At 45.1% G+C, this 18,926-nt stretch overlaps 1 protein-coding gene across 2 annotated transcripts in view; it reads right to left on the bottom strand.

Annotated features, from left to right (window-relative positions):
* MOB1B (MOB kinase activator 1B) overlaps positions 1-18,676 on the bottom strand; it is a 39,229-nt gene extending 20,553 nt beyond the window's left edge. Inside the window, exon 1 of one of the 2 annotated variants that reach the window (XM_042870940.1) lies at positions 18,609-18,676. In XM_042870940.1, the coding sequence (XP_042726874.1) occupies positions 18,609-18,622 (14 nt within the window). In that variant the 5' untranslated portion in view covers positions 18,623-18,676. Of the gene's footprint in view, positions 1-17,498; positions 18,308-18,608 lie in introns of those variants that run through there. The other variant, XM_042870939.1, reaches the window with a different exon arrangement.
* Between the last annotated feature and the right edge of the window lie 250 nt (positions 18,677-18,926).

The following is an 18,926-nucleotide window of genomic DNA, read 5'->3' as shown; positions in this document are numbered from 1 at the left end:
ATCCACCAGTCTGACAAGAAACACGGATGGCGACTTCTACAACTTTCACAAAGGTCATTTTACCAGCCTTAGCTTTGTTTGAACAATAGGGGCTGACGTGGGATAAAAAGTTGATACTTGAATTTTAAATGATGGCAGTGAGCCTGGATAGCACGTTGTTCCCTCACACGTCAGAAACATGACATGCAAAAGTAAATAGCTGAAAATAAATGTAAAATGAGCTACGTTTGTGAATGTTTCAGCATACAAACTGAGAAAAAAATGTTAGGAAAGGAAAATTGAGCTCTCAATTCCAATGAAGGGTGCAGAAAGAAATGAAATTCAGGTAGCTAAATTTTCATTACAAACACTGCCCAGCTCTCAACTCTTCACACAAGTCTGCCCATTTTTCACCAGTCTTCCACACAGCTGAACACAGATGAACAGGGGTAAGGCTGCTCTCAGGTGCACTGGATGTCTGAACGCAAAGGGCTGTAGCTCATCTTTGAGGAAATCTAGTACAGCTACCTGCTCATACATAAACACTCCAAGAAACTTGTTTCATAGAATCACAGAACAATCCCAGCTGGAAAAACCCCCAAGGACCATCAGGTCCATCTCCTGGTTCCACACAAGACCATCCAAAAACCAAATCCTACGTCTACAGCATTGCTTAAAAGCTTGGGGCCGTGACCACAGCCCTAAGGAGCGTGTTCCACACCCATTGCCCTCTGGTGAAGAACCTTTTCCTAACATCCAAACTATTTTGTGTTTCATTTTCCCCACTACACAACACTATAGCCATCAGCAGGAAATAACAAAGATGACTTGTATTTCTGCTGGAGCTGTTGGCATGTACAATTGTAGAAACAATGCACACAACAAAAATTTTTCTTTCCAAAACACAACAGGTGATCAAGAAAAAATCAAACATCAAGCACATGGCAAAAATGTTTTCAGTTTGGTTAAATCTAAACTTAGCCCTGAACAAGAGCAGTGGAAGAAGAAAACATAATAAAATAGGACATAAACGTGTTTCCCAGTTGTTGGCAAGGGCAGGGTAAATACCATCTTTGCAGGAATGGAACAGACGAGTCTGGCCGGTTAGAGATTTACACAGCCTCAGACTTCAACTCTCCCTTGCCACAGCACAGCAGCACCCTCCAACCTGTAGGCCTCCAGAGTAATCCTGTTTCCTAAGTCTCATAAAGAAACACTTTGCTGGACTAAAAGGGACCACGGGATGGTAGAGCTGAATGGGCCATGTTCATTTTTAAGGTGAGGCTGGATAAGGCCCTGGACAGCCTGCTCTAGCTGTGGTGTCCCTGCTCACTGCAGGAGAGTTGGACTAGATGGCCTTCGGAGGTCCCCTCCAACTCTAAGGATTCTATGACTCTACAGTTCATACAGACACTACATCAATACTGAAGGACCTGGAAGGCAGTCAGCTACAAAATACACTTAAAAGCCAGTAGTAGGAAGAGGAAATGTACGGCTCCCATACATTCTGCTATAGGACACTTCTAACACGTGACCAGTCGTTTGCATTACACCCCAAGCAAGGATACCAGATTCAAATCTTAAATAAAATAATTGCCTCCCTGTGGGAGGGAGGAGCTACTGTGGCTCAGGGAGTTGCCTTCCCCTTCCACTCCCCCAGCCACATGCATTTGGTGCTAGGTCAGGCTCAAACTCAATCAGAAGAGAACGCACTTGTTAAAAACAAATAAAAATTAAAAAAAAAAAAAAATCAGGACACTTAACTGTCTGCTTACAGGTGCAGGTTTTCTTCTTCAGGAACACACAGCCACCAGGCCAACACTGGGAGTAACAACACAATTTAAAGCATCTGGCAAACATTTTGGCGTACGTCTGCACAGACAGGGCCGATGCAAGGTAATACTCACAGCAACTGAGGGCCAAGAGAGACAAATATCATCACCTCCCCACTTGTGTCAATGTAAGCAGAAGAAAACCAGCACAAGATAAGGGCATGCTTAGCACTTCCAGACCTGCTCAGAAGATTCTGCTCCATGTTGTAATACAACAATGAAGGAATCCAAGTCCTGATGGCACACCACTCTACAGCTCAGGTCATTCATTCATCATCAAACAGAAAGGAAAATAAGATTCCCTTTCCTATCAGTTTACATAGCTTCTCTAATTCCTAAAACCTAAGTCTAAAACCTAAGGTACGGCAGTATCTCTTCCATAATACTGTCCTCTTCGTATGGGTATGATGACTGAAGAACTTAACTGCTGTAACTGGTCTGGTGTCATTGCCTAAGGCAACATCTACAGCCTCATTACAGAGGCTACTACTAGGAAGATGGAGCACTCCAAGTGCAACCAGAAAAGCTCAGTCCAGACAGTGGGAGGATTTAACGAAAGGATTCAGATTACAAAGAGCAGCATCAAGCTTCAGCAGAAAATCTCTGTTCAGGGAGAGGAGGTGGTATAAAACACACCAAGCAGTAGCCAGTAAAAAGTTACTTTGTAACTCACCTAAGTGTTAGTGAACGTTAACAGAGGTTAGACAGGAAAAGTGAGCTTTAGAGAACCAAGCACAAGGCAAGTACAGGGAGGGAACTCCCTAAATAGCACAGCTTATTTTGAGAAAACTCTGGGTAAGCGTTCACACCCCAGATTGTGAGATGGCAAGATAGCAAACGAAGTCATCACAGGTCAATGGAACACCCAGCAGAGACCTCCTATGGTCAAAGAAGCAGAGAATGCACAGCACATAGGAAAATCAACAAGTACCAATCCCTGCTATCCCATTTCCACACACAGGTTTGCTTGTTCTTTTCCTTTAGCAAAACCTCTAACAGGATACACAATGCTTGATATCAATTCTTCCAAATAAGCCATCTCCTATTTACATATCTCTATGTGCCTCCATTACCTATCTGATCCCTGCTTCTCTAATCCAGCACAGCCATCCTAAGACAGCAGGAAATGGCCTCACGCGAAAGGCAGGCAGACAGCATCCCAAAGGAAAAGCAATTAAGATAAATGCAGGCTGCTAGTAATCCCATGCTATGGAAATATCTACAATTTTGGCAATGCATTATCAAAATTCCATGCATTTGTGCAGTTCACGTGTGAAGTCAGTTTAACTGCACACATGGTCACACTCTCCTTAATACAAAGTTCAGGGATGCAACAGATTCTCTAAGCCAAACCTCTTATCAGCTAAGTTCGCTCTTCAGCAGTCTAGTTCTAAATGCTGCTGCAAACATGGGTTCAGCTACATTATTAGCTCAGTAGCTCTCCTGCTCTTTAACCAAAGCCATCCCCACTGATTTCTGTCTCAGCACTATCAGCCAAATAACCCTCTGAATGGCAACACTGCTTTCTCCCTAAATCCTGAGCACAGCAACATTTTATTCCTGCATGGTGATTCCCAATGCTGAGATGAAAGCTTCTTGGGGAAAAAAAAAAAAAATGTTTTTTTTTTAATTTCTTCCTTTTATGTCACTCCATTACATATGGCAGAATTATAGAGTCTTCTTGTTCCATATCTATTTTCCCAACTTCTTGGGTGTAAAGTGGAAAGCTTGACTTTCCAAAGTTCAGTTTGGTGGCCAGTGACATACACAGTAAAGCAAGGCTCCATCAGGTAGGACATACAAATTGTAAAAGAATTAGCTGCATCTCTGAAGCATTTCTTCTGATAACTTACAACGCAAAGGCCACACCTGCCTTTCTGAGAGCTCTCTCTGAGAGCTTTCTTTCAGCTCTCTTTGCTGAGAGCCTCTGAACTCTCCTTCAGCTGCAAAGCAACACATTAACGCAGATGAAAAATGAGACAAAACTCGCACATGTCACACTGAAGATCCCATTTTCTTTGGACAGAGAAAGCTCATGAAAAGGAGAGAACGTTGCATTAGACCCACTATATCTCACAAGCAATTCCCAGACTCGCAGAAAGTAACGGCTTCTCAAAAATTCTTCCAATTCCAAGGACGTTTTGCTCTCTTTACTCCCACATCCAGCATTTCCAGCAAATTATGCCCTTCTATTTTTAAAGGTAAGTGCAGCTACAGCAGTGCCAGATGCAGCTCACCCTAGCACTAAATCATGGAATGTGCTCACAACAATTACTCACAGTGCCAGGACGACTCTGGAAGCCTAGCTAGGAAGCCACACGTCTGAGCCGCACGGAGCGCTTCCCACTGTCAGGAGCCCACACGCCGCTCGGCCTCACCACGACGTCACGTCGTGCTTATGAGCAAGAACCAAATTTCCTCCAAAGCTGTAATTTTATCTTGCCGTCTGCTGACAGGGAGCATTTTTAATGATGCAGATTCTGCAGCCTGGCCTGCCTAGGGTTTGCAGAATGATGCTTCCAGAAAGGAAAACTCTCAGGCGCTCTACTTCCACCCCACTTAGCAGCCAGCCTCACAGCCCACTCCAGCTTCAATCACAGCACTGGCAAATCCTTTAAAATCCAAGCAGCTAAACATCCAACTCAACTCCCTGGTATGTTTTTTGTTTTGATTTGTTTTTAACTGGGGAAAAGAAGCCACTTAAACTTTCACATTCCCATAGGAAGCACTTTGGCTGGCCTGCCTTAGATCTCCACATACTCAAGATATTTGTCCATTAGAATTCCAGAGCATTTAACCTACTTTTACAAGGCCTACTGCATCTCCACAGAAACCTGAATTAAAACAGAAAACTTAGAGTCCTTACGTGTAAAACTTAAGACTTCACAGCTTGTTCTTAGCAGTCACCCTCAAACTCTTACCACTGCAACATGGACCGTGCTCCAAAGACCTCCTCAAATCCCTCGTGTGACAAAGCCCAGACTAAGTTTTCCCTTAATTCATGTTCATTAGAGCACCTAAAGCTACCATGGTGCCTATAAAACATGCAGTCACTACATAATTGGCAAAATGGATGGAAAAGAGGAGATGCCAACATGAAGATGACAACCTAAAAATCCTCTTTTTTTCCCCTGCACACCTAAGCACACATCATGTGCAGAACTGACATGTCTTCCAAGAAATTAAGATCTTATTTTAAAATATCACAACTATTTCACCTCCCTGCAAAGTAAAGACAGCATTGCCTCTACAATATGTTAGAGGCTAAGAACACAGTGCTACAATTACCATAAAGCATTTCATACAGGGCTCATCAATGGACTGGTTTATCAAACATTGGAAAAGACAGAAGCTTGCCCTAGGGAAGAATAACTGGAAAATGCTGCAGTGGCCCCTTTTTCAGGATAAGCCTGCTACCCGTGCAAACTGCTGAGGCTGTGGGATATCATCTTTCTTTCTTTCCTCCAAGTAACAAACCTCTGGAGGTAATGCTATACAACTTGGTGTCTCCTGAAAGTGTCCACCACCACAGTCCATCTGAAATAGGTCCCTCCAAGCATCTGGAGGTGCTCAAGAGATTTGGAAAAAGCCAAATTCAAGTCAGCACACAGAACATTTCTACCTGGGGCATGGAAACTTTTCATATTTCAAATCCTGCTTCTTCATCTTCAAAGGCCTTCCTAAGCATTAATTAATCCTACAAAGCATCTTTGAAGTAGGCATCACCAGTGTCTTGCTATACACAGGGAAACTGAGGCAGAGACTCAGTGCTTCAGGCCAATGAGTACACTTAGCAGAGAAGGCCCAAGTTTTAGCTGCGCACCTCCCTACTCCCAACATGCCTCTTTTTAAACTCCAAGACACAGAAACACTGTAAGGCAAGAACTAAATTCCAGAAAAGCAGGCATTTCAGGCCTTCAAACAATAACAATGGGTTTCAAATTAAAACACTCTGCTAAGAATAGACATGTTGGAGTATGATCACGTCAGTTTCCAATAGCCAAGATGCCAATACGGAAATGAAAATAAAAACCTCTAGCTACTTTTTAGACAGCAAATCAATCGTTTCAGAATGTAAAAGCTTATTCTTTATGACAATCACAGCATCAGAAGGATAGCAGGTAAAAATCAAATCGTACATGTTCAAAATCTGCACTGACAAGATTTTACTTGAGCATTTCTATTTATAACAAAGAGTATTCATAACATTTCTGTTCTGAAGACAGAAGGTGTGCAAGCCAGGCACTGGTTTCCTCAGCTCCTGTAGTACCAAAAAGTCAATTATCTTCCAGTCTGATTCCCACCTATTAAAATGAGCATGTCTCATCATTCACTTCAATCTGGAGGCACCAAAACCCACATAAGAATTTAGGAAACAAGTATTCTACAACTCACCTTCCTCCGATGTACCACCACCACACAGCAGGTATGACAAAGAACCACCAGCCTATGGCAGACAAAGCCAGCAAGGAAGCTTCCATCCTGTGGTCAGAAGCTACACATGCAACAGGACAGAGAAATGAGTGCTTCAGCCACGCTCTGGGGCAAGATGAGAAACCTCAGAGCCCAGCCACGCAAGAGCTACAGAGTTTTGCAAACACTGGTTTAATACCTGGATACTACTTCCCATGAGGATGACCAAAGATTGAGGATTCAAGGACAGGTTGGATAGGGCCCTGGGCAGCCCGATCTAGTGGCTGGTAACTAGCCCATGGCAGGGAGGTGGAACTGGGTAGACCTTAAGTTCCTTCCAACCTAAGCCATTTTGTGATTCTGTGACCATAGGATCTGGCAAATGGCTTCAAATGAGATATGGTGCTACCAGAACAGCCAGCTCCAGTTTAGAAAACTGCAAGTGCTCCAAGACATTCCAATATTGCATTACAATTCAACATTAAGAGGCAGTCCAAGAGTTAAAAGCCAGCAAGCGTATGTCTAAACAGAGACTAGAAGTGCACAAGCTGATAGCTCTCGTTGGAAAGACCTCCCTCTGCATACATTCTTCAGACACCATCACTGTTATGATTCTGAACACTAGCAAAAGCAATACACTTGCAGAGAGCACTCCCACCTCACAAAAATAACTCTCACAAATGTTAAGCTGTAAAAAGCAGAATTGTCTTTCCATGGAGGGCAACGTAAACTCTGCCAAGATCACTAAGGAAATTGAAGCAGCCAGTCTGGAAAAGAGTTAAGAGCTGCCAACTCTTCACACAACACAGCAGCTCTCTCAAAACATGAGGCAGTGGCAGGAAGGTAATTCCAAGCCCAGGGTTTTGTTGCTGTTGGCTGTTTGTTTAAGGAAGAACCGGTTGCACTGATTTGAATAATTTCTACAGCCATATGCTCATTCCTGCAGGTACAGAATACACGTTGTTTATTATTTATACATACTGCTGTACAAAACAGTAACAGAAAATGATCAGTTGCACACAGCCAAAGTTTCCCAGTCCAGTGAGCAGGAGATATAAGAATAACTTAATTGTCTCCTCCACCACTGACTGCAATTAGAGATGTCATGGTGAGGGTGCCTGAGAAGCTCCTTTTCCCAAAGCTAACACCACACTTGGGAGATGCACTCCTTGTGAGGAATGTCTGTGTCCATTGCTCACCTATCACCCACATCAAAGGCAGTTACCCAGGCTACAGAAGGCTGTTGCCACACGCTATAACCCACAGAAGAAAGCCAAGTCCAGGCCTTCCAGCTTCAGCACACTCCTTCTGCAGCACTGTGCTTAGAAAAGCCCCATGGAACATCTTTCCTCCTAAAAGCCCCAGGTCCTTGAGCACAGCAGTCTAAAAAGAAATTCAGATTTAAAACAATAACAATAAAAATAGCCAAGGTTAGCAGTCCCAAAACACAAAGGTGGGGAACCTTTCAGAAGGAAAAAAAGGAAGGAAAAAGCATAGCTTCTAACACTTGTTTTGTGGTTTGCTTTTTCTTTTAAACCACGCTTAAAAACACACAAATCTAAAGGTTTCCTCATCTAAAAATAAAATATCACAGACCAGAGGGATTTAAAACAATACCCTGATTTTTCAGCACACGGAACTCACGATGCCTGCAAAACAGTGCAGGCTGATCCTAAAATGAGTGCTTCCTTCAGTGTCGAGAAATGGGATAAACCCAAATTCAGCCAAAATCCCACATCCAACTTTGCCCTTCTCAGTGAAGTACTGCTACCCATCCTTCCCCAACCTTTCTTTTCCTTTGCTGGACTGTGGAATAAGCTATGTTTTCAGCATGCTCTTCAACCTGAACATACTTTTCAAGAGGTATATAGTAACCTGTTTTCATTTTCTGTTTGTTTTTTTCCCCTCAGCAACTGATCTGAAATAATGCTTCTTTGTACCAAAGGAGAAAATACTGTTTTCTGACAGCAAAATAGGTATTTTTATGAGTTTTTAATTTTCTGTCCATCAAGACAGGAACTAAAATCTAGCTCTCTTTTGTCAGAGAATCAACTATCTTCACACTGTAGTGTCTCACACAGGATGAGATGTGAGGAGGCAGAGCAAAACATCATAATCTTACCAATAACCTTACAAACGAAAAAAACACAGGTAGCATTATTCGCAAGTCTCTACGTGTTAAAAAAGTTTCTCAGATGATTCATATCCAGTAAGGCTACTGAGGACAGCCTTAAGGAATGGTTTTGCTTTTTCTTGCCCCAACAATCACCACTCAGCGTTGCAAGCTGTCCTAACACATACACTTCACAGTTTTGAAATGCTCTTTTTTCTTTCTAGAAACACATTTCAGAGTTGGTGAAATTGAGTAAATTCAGCCCAGCACAAGCTGGCTGCTGCGACATGCACCAGAACACAGCTGAAAAGGCGCTCCTGCCATCCTTCCTCAGAAGGGGCCAGCTGAGTATAACACCTAGGGACTGGGTCTGGGGGGTGGCCCCTCAGTCCAGCTCTGCCTCTGCACCCTGTGCCTCCCCTGCAGTGGTGCCCTTGGAGCCAAGTCCCAAAGGTGTTCCATGGCCACAGACATAGAACGAGGCACCTGCACTTCTCCACAGCTCTCCGCCTCTGTTTTTCCATCGGGGAGCTCAATGTGCCTATGAACAAGGGCATTGTGCTACAATGCTCCTGCCTACCACCACCCTGCCCACATCGGTGGCAAGGGTGTTCTGGCAGTTCATCCAGCGGGACGCGGCTTACTGCAATTCCTAACACAAGGAAGAGGGAAGCCTCCAGAACACCATCCCATAACTAGGAAGTTATCATCAGTTTGCTATGCTCGCAGACCAATTCCCTTGTTTCACATACAACATGTTCATTTAATAAGCTTTCATCTCCTGGAAAGCCCTCAAAACAAACAAGACAATCAGAGCCATACACTACTCAAAACACAAACTAACTCCCAGAGCATCCAACAGTCATGGAAGTGACTCAGCCTGAAGGACTAACAGCAGTGCTGTGCAATGCAAGGAGGGGGACAGCACAGAGACACGGAAAGGAGAATGACAAAGAATCCGTTGGAGAGGAATTTGGATGAAATGAAAGCAGTACAAAGTGTACAACACTCAGCCATGCGTGTCCTGCAGACTTGCAAAGACAGGGGCCAACATGCAGACAGCAGGGAAATGGAAACGTGTACAGGGCACAAGAACTGCAGCCTCTGACAGAGCTTGTTGTTTTGCAAATAAAGTTAAATTTCAAAGCAAGAAGAGCAGTGGGCTGCTTTCATTGGATTCTTTCAATAAGATCCAGTTTCCTTCACTGCTTTAACACACTCATCTACTGTGTATGTACACATACAGAAAGACACCTTGGAACTGTCAGGCGAAACCAAACCTAGATTTATTTTGATATTCACTTCCCCCCCCCTTTCCCCCCCTCAGACAGGCTACAAGCAGAACTCTGAAGGAGGCAAACACAAAGTGCTCCGTCCTCCCCAACTGCTTTGTTCTCTTTTTATTTTTCCTCCCCTTCAGGACTACTGAGGAGTTCAGTACCTTCATCACTTCAGTCACTAATTAAGTTCTCTGCAAACTAAACAGTGCTTTTTCCTCTCACTAATGTTCCCCTCTTCTCCCAGGAAATCCTTATTCCTGTCAATTAGTATTAGCTCATTTTTTTAAATTTTGGAAGGGCACAACTTGAATTCAAAGAGAAGTGAGAACTTCACCCAGTTATGCTTCAAAGTTTAGTTCCCACCAAGGTTCAAACCTCAGCTTACTGAATGAACGTATCCAATAAATCATTCAGCAGACATAAGTGCTGTGCTTCTTTTGTCAAACCTATTTTTCCCCATACATATAGCACTACAAAGCCATCCAAACACTTATTTCTACTGCACACAAATGTACAGCGTGTTATCCCTTGAAGAGGACTTGATAAAACTGTAAATAGCAGCTGCAAAGTTGCTGAAAGGGATGCCATTCGTACCCTGCAGCAAGGAGTGCTGCATGAGAACTGACACCAACAAGGATGCAGCTTGCCCAGTGGCAAGCACAGTGTGAATCACAAGTCAGGTGCCTGCAAGAGAAGATCACACAGTACACTCACATGTACACCCTGCGCTCTCTACCAGCAGCACCTGCAGAGAGACTCCACCCTGAAGTCTGCAATCTGAGCCATGTCAGAGGACTCCTCTCTGTCATTTGTTGTGTGCATGATGAAGGCAAAGCCCAGGAAGCAAACACAGGAGGACTCTATGCCTGTTTTGGAGAAATTATTACAATCCATCACTCAGCTGTTTCCAAGAAAATGTTGTTTTCCAAAGAAAGTCAGTTAGACAGCAGGAAGATGCCTGCAAACAGATGTGGGTGCGAGATGCTACTGCACACATTACAAAGACACATGGAAACATGGAGAGCAGAATGAGAAACTCCACCAACATGCAGAGCACAAGGGAACAGAACTTTTTCTTCTGAGGGAAGCAGCAACACTCAAGTGCCTGGCAGGAGAGGGAAACAAATGAAACACACGGTGTGCACACCCACAAGTGATCACAAATGGTGACTAGAAGGTACTGTTAGAGAAGACGCAACTAAGGAAATTCCAAAAGAGCTACAAGGAAACTCCTAACTCTGTGAGGCTGTGTTATTTTTTCCCATAGCACCACCGACTGCGTTTAAAGAAAAGACAGTGGAAACGTCCATCAAGAAAGGAGGCTTACTACACCTAACTGACTAATTGAAAACATCAGTAGCATTCAGGTTGAGGAGCAGGAGGTGAGAAAAGGGAGCCAAGGGGCCACTAGCAAAGCACGTGCTTAACAGCATCTGTCTGCCTGTCATTTCATCACTAGAGCACACTTCCCATTTCATAAAACAAGGACAAAAGTGTCCCATGCAAAAGGAAACTATTCCACATGTGACAGAAACGTCCTTCTACCCAGCTGAATTCTCCCTATGCCTGTACATTACTAATGCCCTCAGCATCCTAAACCCTATCTGCTGGAAACAGTCACACCCTTTGAATACATTCAAGAAGGCGGCAAGCACAGCTTTTCAGGATGCAATCTACATGCTGTTGAGGATGATGAATTACAGTAATAAAAACTTGGCTCAAATATCAAATTAGATCCTTACTTATACACCAAATATAGTGCTTGAAGAACATGCCTCAGAATATGGACTGTTTCCCAAAATGCTGATCAGTGCTTTTGAAAGCCAGTGCTTTACGAATGACTAAAGTAAAGCTGGTCAGGCAACCTAAGAAATCACAGCAGGGCATTAAAAAAAAAAAAAAAAAAGAAAAAAAAAGGAAAGAAAAAGAAAACTAACAAAACAGTGTAAGACAGTCTTCAGTACTTTTCAATTCAGTAAAAAGAAACAATATGTCAATGTGTTTAGGGAAAAGGCAGCATTAAAAAACTTAACTGACTTTCATAGGAGAGGGGTCCCTTCAGCACTTTTTGCAAGGCTGTGTGTTTTTTCTAACCCCACGCAGAAGGAGCTGTTGTCACACAAACTGCAAACACAGCAGACGAGAAACACCGGGCAATGTCCCAGCAGAAACCCCATGACATATCCTGAAGGTTGCTCTTCCACTTGGACTAATTGGTAAAATGGGGTTTGGAGCCAGGAAGTAACAGAACAATCATCAGAGCCAAGAAATAACCCAGAGAACAACAGGAAGAAATGGACAGGAGGCACCAATGAATAATCTAGCAGCTTTCCAAAAATATCCTGCATTATCTCATCACCAAGTGTATCTTACACAACCCCTGCATTTAATACAATCCTGTATGAGGTCTAAGTATTTTCAGCACAATCCGCTCATACCTTGCAAGGAATCATAACAAGAAACCACATCTGGCCGCAACATCGGAGGTGGAACAGCTGCTACCTACACAGGAGAGCTCTTCTTTGGCCACTAGTTCAGCCAGTGCATTTCACAGCTGAGTTCCCATCAGTTTAACTGTTCTCCTATAAACTTACATTGTACATAGATGATCCTCTTGTCCACTCACATTACAACATGAAATTTTAAGAGATGCCAACCGCAGCAGGGAAAAAAACGTGTTGATGTGAGACAAATAGAAGACATTACAGTGTCACTTTGCACCCTGGCTCTGGAACACTCAGCAGGAAGACCAGAAAGTCTTACTGTACTGAAGTTGGTACTACTGAAGTTGGTAAAAACACAACTAGACTATTTTAGTCAAGGCAACGTCAGGAGCACATCTCATTGTCATCTGGATTCAAACTGTTTTTGTATAAGAAATCAGATGACACCACCTTTAGAAAAAAAAGAATTTAGCATTTTATCAAAGCTCAGTTAAACCCATTTATTTTGTTCGTCATAAAGAAAGGAGTAAGACTTGTAACACAGACAGCAAATTCAGGTGTTCTGAGTTGGAATCTGCAACACATTTTTCTTCACTAAGGAAGGGAGTCAGATTCTGTACATCAGCTGTGCTCATAACCCTAGGACACAAGTAATTACCTCTGTACATAAGCAACCAAATTTAAAGATAATATGCAATGATAGGCAAGCAAAACAAGTAGGTGGAAAGGCAGCAAGCTTTAAATAAATGTAAGCTGAAATACGGGCAGGATCACAGGAGGCATGCGAGAATAACAAAAGAAATGGATTCCTGCCAAGGAACAGCTGGGAACTGGAGGAGGAAGGAGAGGAAAGGGTGGACAAGGCAGAACTGTCTTTACACAAAAAGCAGAAGAGCAAGAAGTGAGGGCTGCTATTGGGTTTCAAGACGAATGGGAAGAGATGGATGGATGGATGGATGGATGGATGGAAGGATAGAAGAAAGTCTCCTTAAATCTGCGAGTTCTATCATGCATTGTAAGTCAATGAATCGAAGGGCAAGACCTGAAAGGACCAAGAAGCTGGATCTTATCCTTAGTTTTTGTTTGGAAGGAAAACTGAAAAAAAAAAAATCATGTAAAGATTGAATAAATTCAGTTCCAAGTCATCAGCAATTCACTGCTTTTAAATGTTTCAAAAATACCTTTGCCAGGAAAAACTGCTTTTACCTTCCTGAATTCACAGCGAGGGACTGTGCATGCATTAAAGCAAAATTAACATCTCATACACATGAATTTAGTGGCTGCTGTTTGGGGATGTTAGAAACACAAGCCCTTGCTTCCCTTTTTAACGGACCGCTTCTGAGACACACAAAGCACTGTGATACAGCGCCCAAAGCTGGTCACCAGAACTTACAACAGTGACAGCCAGCATCGCGCCTGTGCCGAAGAAGTGCTAGGAAAGCGAACGGAAAGGAAATGCCACAGGTAAAAAGGCAACACACACGGATGTGACAAAGCACTGAATTCTGACAGTCCCACAGCCTGTAACAGGGAATGGCTCAGTATATTAGTGCTAAAAGCATTGCAAAGCTTATTCTGTGGTTTGAGTTGATTTGTGGGTCAAAGGGTTATTGATAGCTTTGGCAGCAAAATCTGCGTTATTGCTTACTCTGTACGACTTAAGGGGGCACGAGGAAATGTGGCTATTTACCTCTCTAAGCAAAACGAGCAGCTTCATACTGCCAGCCTTGGGCATGAAAGCATACTGCCACTCTTGTAACTCCTGAGCCACTCTTTGCTGTACAAATGGTTCTAATCTTTTATCTTTTTTCAAATAAAAGGAGACCATGCATCTTGCAGGATACATACAGCCTAAGTTGGTAACTGTGACCCCCAGGGCTGTCCTTAACCACTGTTCTCTATTGCCATAAAGAGAGCCTAAATCCAAAGACTTGGCAGAAAGCTGCACACTGCATCAGATATCTCTTCCAGACTAAAAACCATCCCACAGCACACGCACCCAAATCCTCCCCTAAAAGCGATCCCCGCTCACCACAGTTCTCATCTGACAAATGCAAATAGCTAATTTGTAGGTTCACTTACACTGCAAGCACAAAGAGGGAAGAACAAACAAGGGAAAACAATTGCAGAACAAAACCAAGCCATTAGGAAGCAATTAAGATCGGACATTCACCTCCACCTAGCATACACAACTTTCACACTGAACAACACCATTGTTTGCATGTTTGTTCCTTCACTTTTAACTTATCCTGCTACAGAAGCAAAAACTCAACCATCTAAGAAGGCAGCAATGTGCACAGAGCCCAACAGAGTTTAAAGGACAGGGCGGACGGTACGGCTTAACTAACCAGATTGCCAGCGTGAGGAAAAGGAAGAAGGCTCTTCCCTGCCTTCTGCCATGTCCACGTACTCCTGCTGCTTCGATGCCTCCTGCACCACCCCGAGCCTCACTACTCCATGACCCCACACAGCTAAATTAGTTACAAACTAATCCTACAAAAAAGGAATCAATAGATTTCTGCTGGTTTAACTTCGCTAAGCCAGATCATAAGGATGACAAGCATATCAGCAAACTGCACCCTCAAAATGTTTTAGGGTTTTCTGCAAAGATGAATGAAGCAAAGCAACAAGAGCTCTATGGAGCATTTTTCAATAGACTGAGAACTGGAAAATGAATGGTGCAAGAGGAACACCAACACTTCTTTCTGAGGAGCTTTAACGCTGTATTCATTGCCATGGTCTCTGGAAGCTTTCTCTTGGTGCTCCTTTCTGTAGAAGTGACAGATGAGTGCCAGCCAAGAGGCACACCTCGATAGCAAGCCTTTCAACACAGGAATCAAACACAGCAGCACAGTTGAAGTGACACGTTTCAACAATATTCAACACAAACTTCAGGTATGAGTGTCTGTCTATTTCTACAACCTAGCATTCAGTGAAAGGACAAGCAGCTAGAAAATAAAAGCTTTACTTCCCACGTAGTGTTGGGTCACTGCTGAATTCATACCAATTCTGCCTTTAAAGAATTCTGCTTTCCCCAGAAAACGTTAATGAAGCTTACAGGAAAAGTGTTAAAATGTTTTGCAGTTCTCTAATTCAGTCACCGGCAAACTGGAGAGAAATTTCATTCCCAGCACTCTTCTGGAAAAGAAGTGACTGCATCACTTGCAGTATTGGTTCAACAGCAGACTGTGGTGAGCCAACACACACGTTTCAAGAACCTTTCCCTCCGTCTCTCCTCTAGGAACCCAGTCTACACAGCAGCATTACATTAGTCAACCTAAAACCAAAGAATTTACCCTAAATTGTCCTATAAAACCTGTACTTAAAGTAATGGGAACAAAGAGATCTGACTGTTGGATAAGCACATGTCCCACTTCTAACAGACTGTAACTGCCCACACATTGATTTTCAGTGGCTGAAATTCCAGTTCATTAGTGCATGACAGTCTTCTATGGGAGTTTTTGATAATGAGGAGACAGATACTACATCTCAACTTTGAACTGCAGAAGTGTCCATGAAGCACTGGGCTCCTTTCTCCAGCTACAGAACCTGAAAATCGCTGCCTACTTTAAAAGCAGCTTTCAGTGGACAGTAACAGCAACTCAGCATCTAGGAAAGGCAAAGAAGGGGAAACAAACAGCCACAGCGCTCTTCAAGAGCAGGGGCAGACAGGGAAACAGGAGGCTGTAGCTCAGCAATCCAGAAACAAAAACACCAGCTCTAATTTTGATATTACTCCACAAGAGATGGAAGGAAAAAATGAATGTCCCATCGCACTTTCCACAAATGTGAAAAACAACCACAGATATCATCAGAAGAAACTGCTCAGCTCTCCTATCCTATGTAAGACAGGAAAATAAGAGTATACCTTTCCCCTGCTTTGTTTCCAAGGTCACTCCACCTTGACTTATCCACGAACGTCCCCAAACTACTGCTGCTCATCCACACCACCATGTGCTGTATCCATCAGCTCTCGGCCCTCTGACATCTCACCAGGTCTGACTATCTACATCAATCTAACATTAAGAAACTCCTGGAACTCCACACACAGGAACTTAGAGAACATGGAGATAGCTTTTATTTTAAAAGCAAAAACACGGCAAACAAACAAAAAAAACGTTTCACAACTTTAATAATAAAAATATTTTCTTCTAAAGATGAATTATCTAGCTACTTTTTTACGTAAGTTTTGCCAGTGTAGGACAACACAAGCATCTTCCCATATGGCACGCCTACCAGAACTATCTTTAATTTTTTCCCTTGGAGATGTAAGCTCCAATACCTGCAACCAAGCTACAATTTCGTCCTAGAGAAAACTTCTCAATTGGAGCTTTTTGGAACTAAAGATACTTCGTAGTTCAGCTCTCTTCATTTTACTTTTTTTAAAGATCCAAGACAACCTATAAAATCATTTCAGAGGTGTTTTCAGAAAGAAAAAAATCAATCAGAAAGAGAAGGCAGTGAGGCTGAAAATAAAAACTGCTGCCAAAACGGAGCTGTATTAATCCAGTGACTCGTGGCAAAAGACACCCTTTCTAAAATGTTATCCATAACAAGAGAAGACAATGGTTTCCCTTGATTTTGTTCTCCCACGTAGCTTTATGTGGCACTGGTCCTAGCAACAGAGAAGAATAGCACTGGCTTCGTCAGCAGACAGGGACGGCGCAACGGCTGCGAGGGGCCCCCAGCACCCTGCGCTATCCAGGCGCAATCAAGAGCAGGGCACAAAGTCTGCAAGCAGAACGGGGCTCTCGGTACTCGGCTGTCAAACTGACAAACTACAGCCAAGGCAGCGAAGATAAACCTGTGTGACAGGTTCATCGTGATGTAGAGAACTCTTCTGGTGGGTGCACAACGACAACTTCAGGCTGCTGAGATCGAAACCAGGCATCTGTTTGCAAACAGACAGCAGTACCACTGAGGCAGAGAAAACAGCATGGACAAAGGGAACAACTTGGTTACCTTCGTATCCAGGAAACCCTCGGTGAAAAAGCACTACGGAAAACTGTGGGAAATGTGGGGGTTTTGCAACACAAAAACAAGGTTGAACTAGTGAATATAAAGATATCCAACCACCATCACTGAACAGCTCTACCCAGATAACATGAAATCAAAGCTGAAGAAAAGGGGACAGTAACTTAAAAGAAAATAACTACTTGCCAATAGCACACAGGCAGCTTCCCAGGCCTCCTCGAGGCAACCTGGTAACATTATTTTTCCTAAATTCATTTCTAAACTGCAGCTGAGCAAAAGACTACACTGCCAACAACAGCTGAGACAGCTCTGCCAGCATTTCTGGATATGCCATGCAACAATTTCAGTTTTCACTTCTATTTTTCAACAGTACGTGAAACAATGGAAGGGGGGTGGGGGGAGGTTTGCTTTCCTGGGCTTCAGAAGTGTCTGGAAAAAAATATATAAAAAAAAATCTCATTACTGCCTGCAACAGAGGGTTTCATGCTTTTCCATTGCCAGTTAGCCAAATGCCAAGGATTGTGAGGTCGTCTCATTTGCAAACCAAACTCCCAGGACACCGTTGTACGAGAAACCCTGTTCCCCTTCTCCATTGCAGCAGCTGGGAATGATGAAGGAGGGGGACAGCTGGGCTTCTTCTCATTAGAAGCGCCGCTCCCGGGTCCACCGACGGTCATTTGCGCCCACCTCTGGCGTGCGGCTCCGACCCCGCAGCTGAGCGGCGTCTCCTGGGACGAGGCGGCAGCAGCGCAGTTCCAGACGAGCGGCTCCGTTAGCGGCGTTAGAAGCTGGACGCAACGCGGAGCTCCGGGGGATGTCAGCTAGCGCCGGGCCGGTTTGTCTCCGCGAGAACGCAGCTCCCCAGATAACGCATCTCCCCCGAAGGAGGCCGCGGACATCTGGCGCTTATCAGCAGGAGCCGCTCGCAGCTGTCAGTCCCACGGCAGCAGTCCCGCGGCGCCCGCGCGTAGCAGGGAAGGCGACGGCCCTCCCTCAGCCCTCGGCAGCCGCCCGCCTTCCCTTCCCTAGAGCGCATCTTCACGTTAATTAATAGGTCACGGAACCGGTTTATGTTAATTGCCGGCAGTACCTCGTCTTTGTTCCCAAGGGGAGGGACCAAAGTTCATTCCGTTGTTGCCTACGAAGCGAAATTACAAAACGCACGGTCCCGCGCGCCCCTCGGTTGCCACTAACTCCTCGGGAAGCCTTCTTACGCCGCAACCGACGACTGCTCGCCCCACAGCACCGCCGCACCGCGCCGGACCGGCCTCCCGCAGCGCCTCCCCGAACACCCGGCGGTTTTCCCCGGACCCTCCTCCCGGCCCCGGCGGCCGCGCTCCCGAGCCCAGAACACGCCAGCGCCGTTAGCGCCGCGGGCCGGCTCACAAAGAGGGTGGGCAGCGCGCCGCTCCGCCGCGACGCGGAACGGTGCGAGAGCGGCCGCCCCTCTCCCTCAGGGCGGCGGCCCCCGCCCGGCGGGACGGCACGGGGAGAGGAGGGCGAAGCGAGGGGAGGGGAAGGCCGCAGAAGCGGAGGGGTCAGCTTCCCCTCGCGCCCCTCGGCGCATACTCACAACAAGAAGCTCATGGCGACGGCGGGGGAGCGGGACCGGCTGCTGCTTGGGCTCGGCGCGGCGCGGCTCGCGGCGGCGGCGCAGGGCGGGCGTGTGCGGGGAGAGCGCCGCGGGGCGGGGACGCGACACGACGCCTCCCGCGCGCAGCCCGCCCTTCCCGGCTCCGCTCCTCCCCGTGCCGCGGGGCGCCGAGGCCTCCAGCGGAGAGGTGCGCGGAGCGTTGGCTGCTGCTGGCAGCGAAGCCCGTTCCCCTTTGCAGCCCGTCCCGTGTCGGAAATCGGGCGTTCCCACACCCCTCTGCCCTGTGCGCCCTGGAAA

This window comes from Lagopus leucura, unplaced genomic scaffold (assembly GCF_019238085.1).
Source record: "Lagopus leucura isolate 7727_CA_CO unplaced genomic scaffold, USGS_WTPT01 Super-Scaffold_100004, whole genome shotgun sequence".
NCBI lineage: Eukaryota > Metazoa > Chordata > Aves > Galliformes > Phasianidae > Lagopus > Lagopus leucura.
Note: the sequence above shows the minus strand (reverse complement) of the source record. Positions and strands in the feature narration are given on the sequence as shown.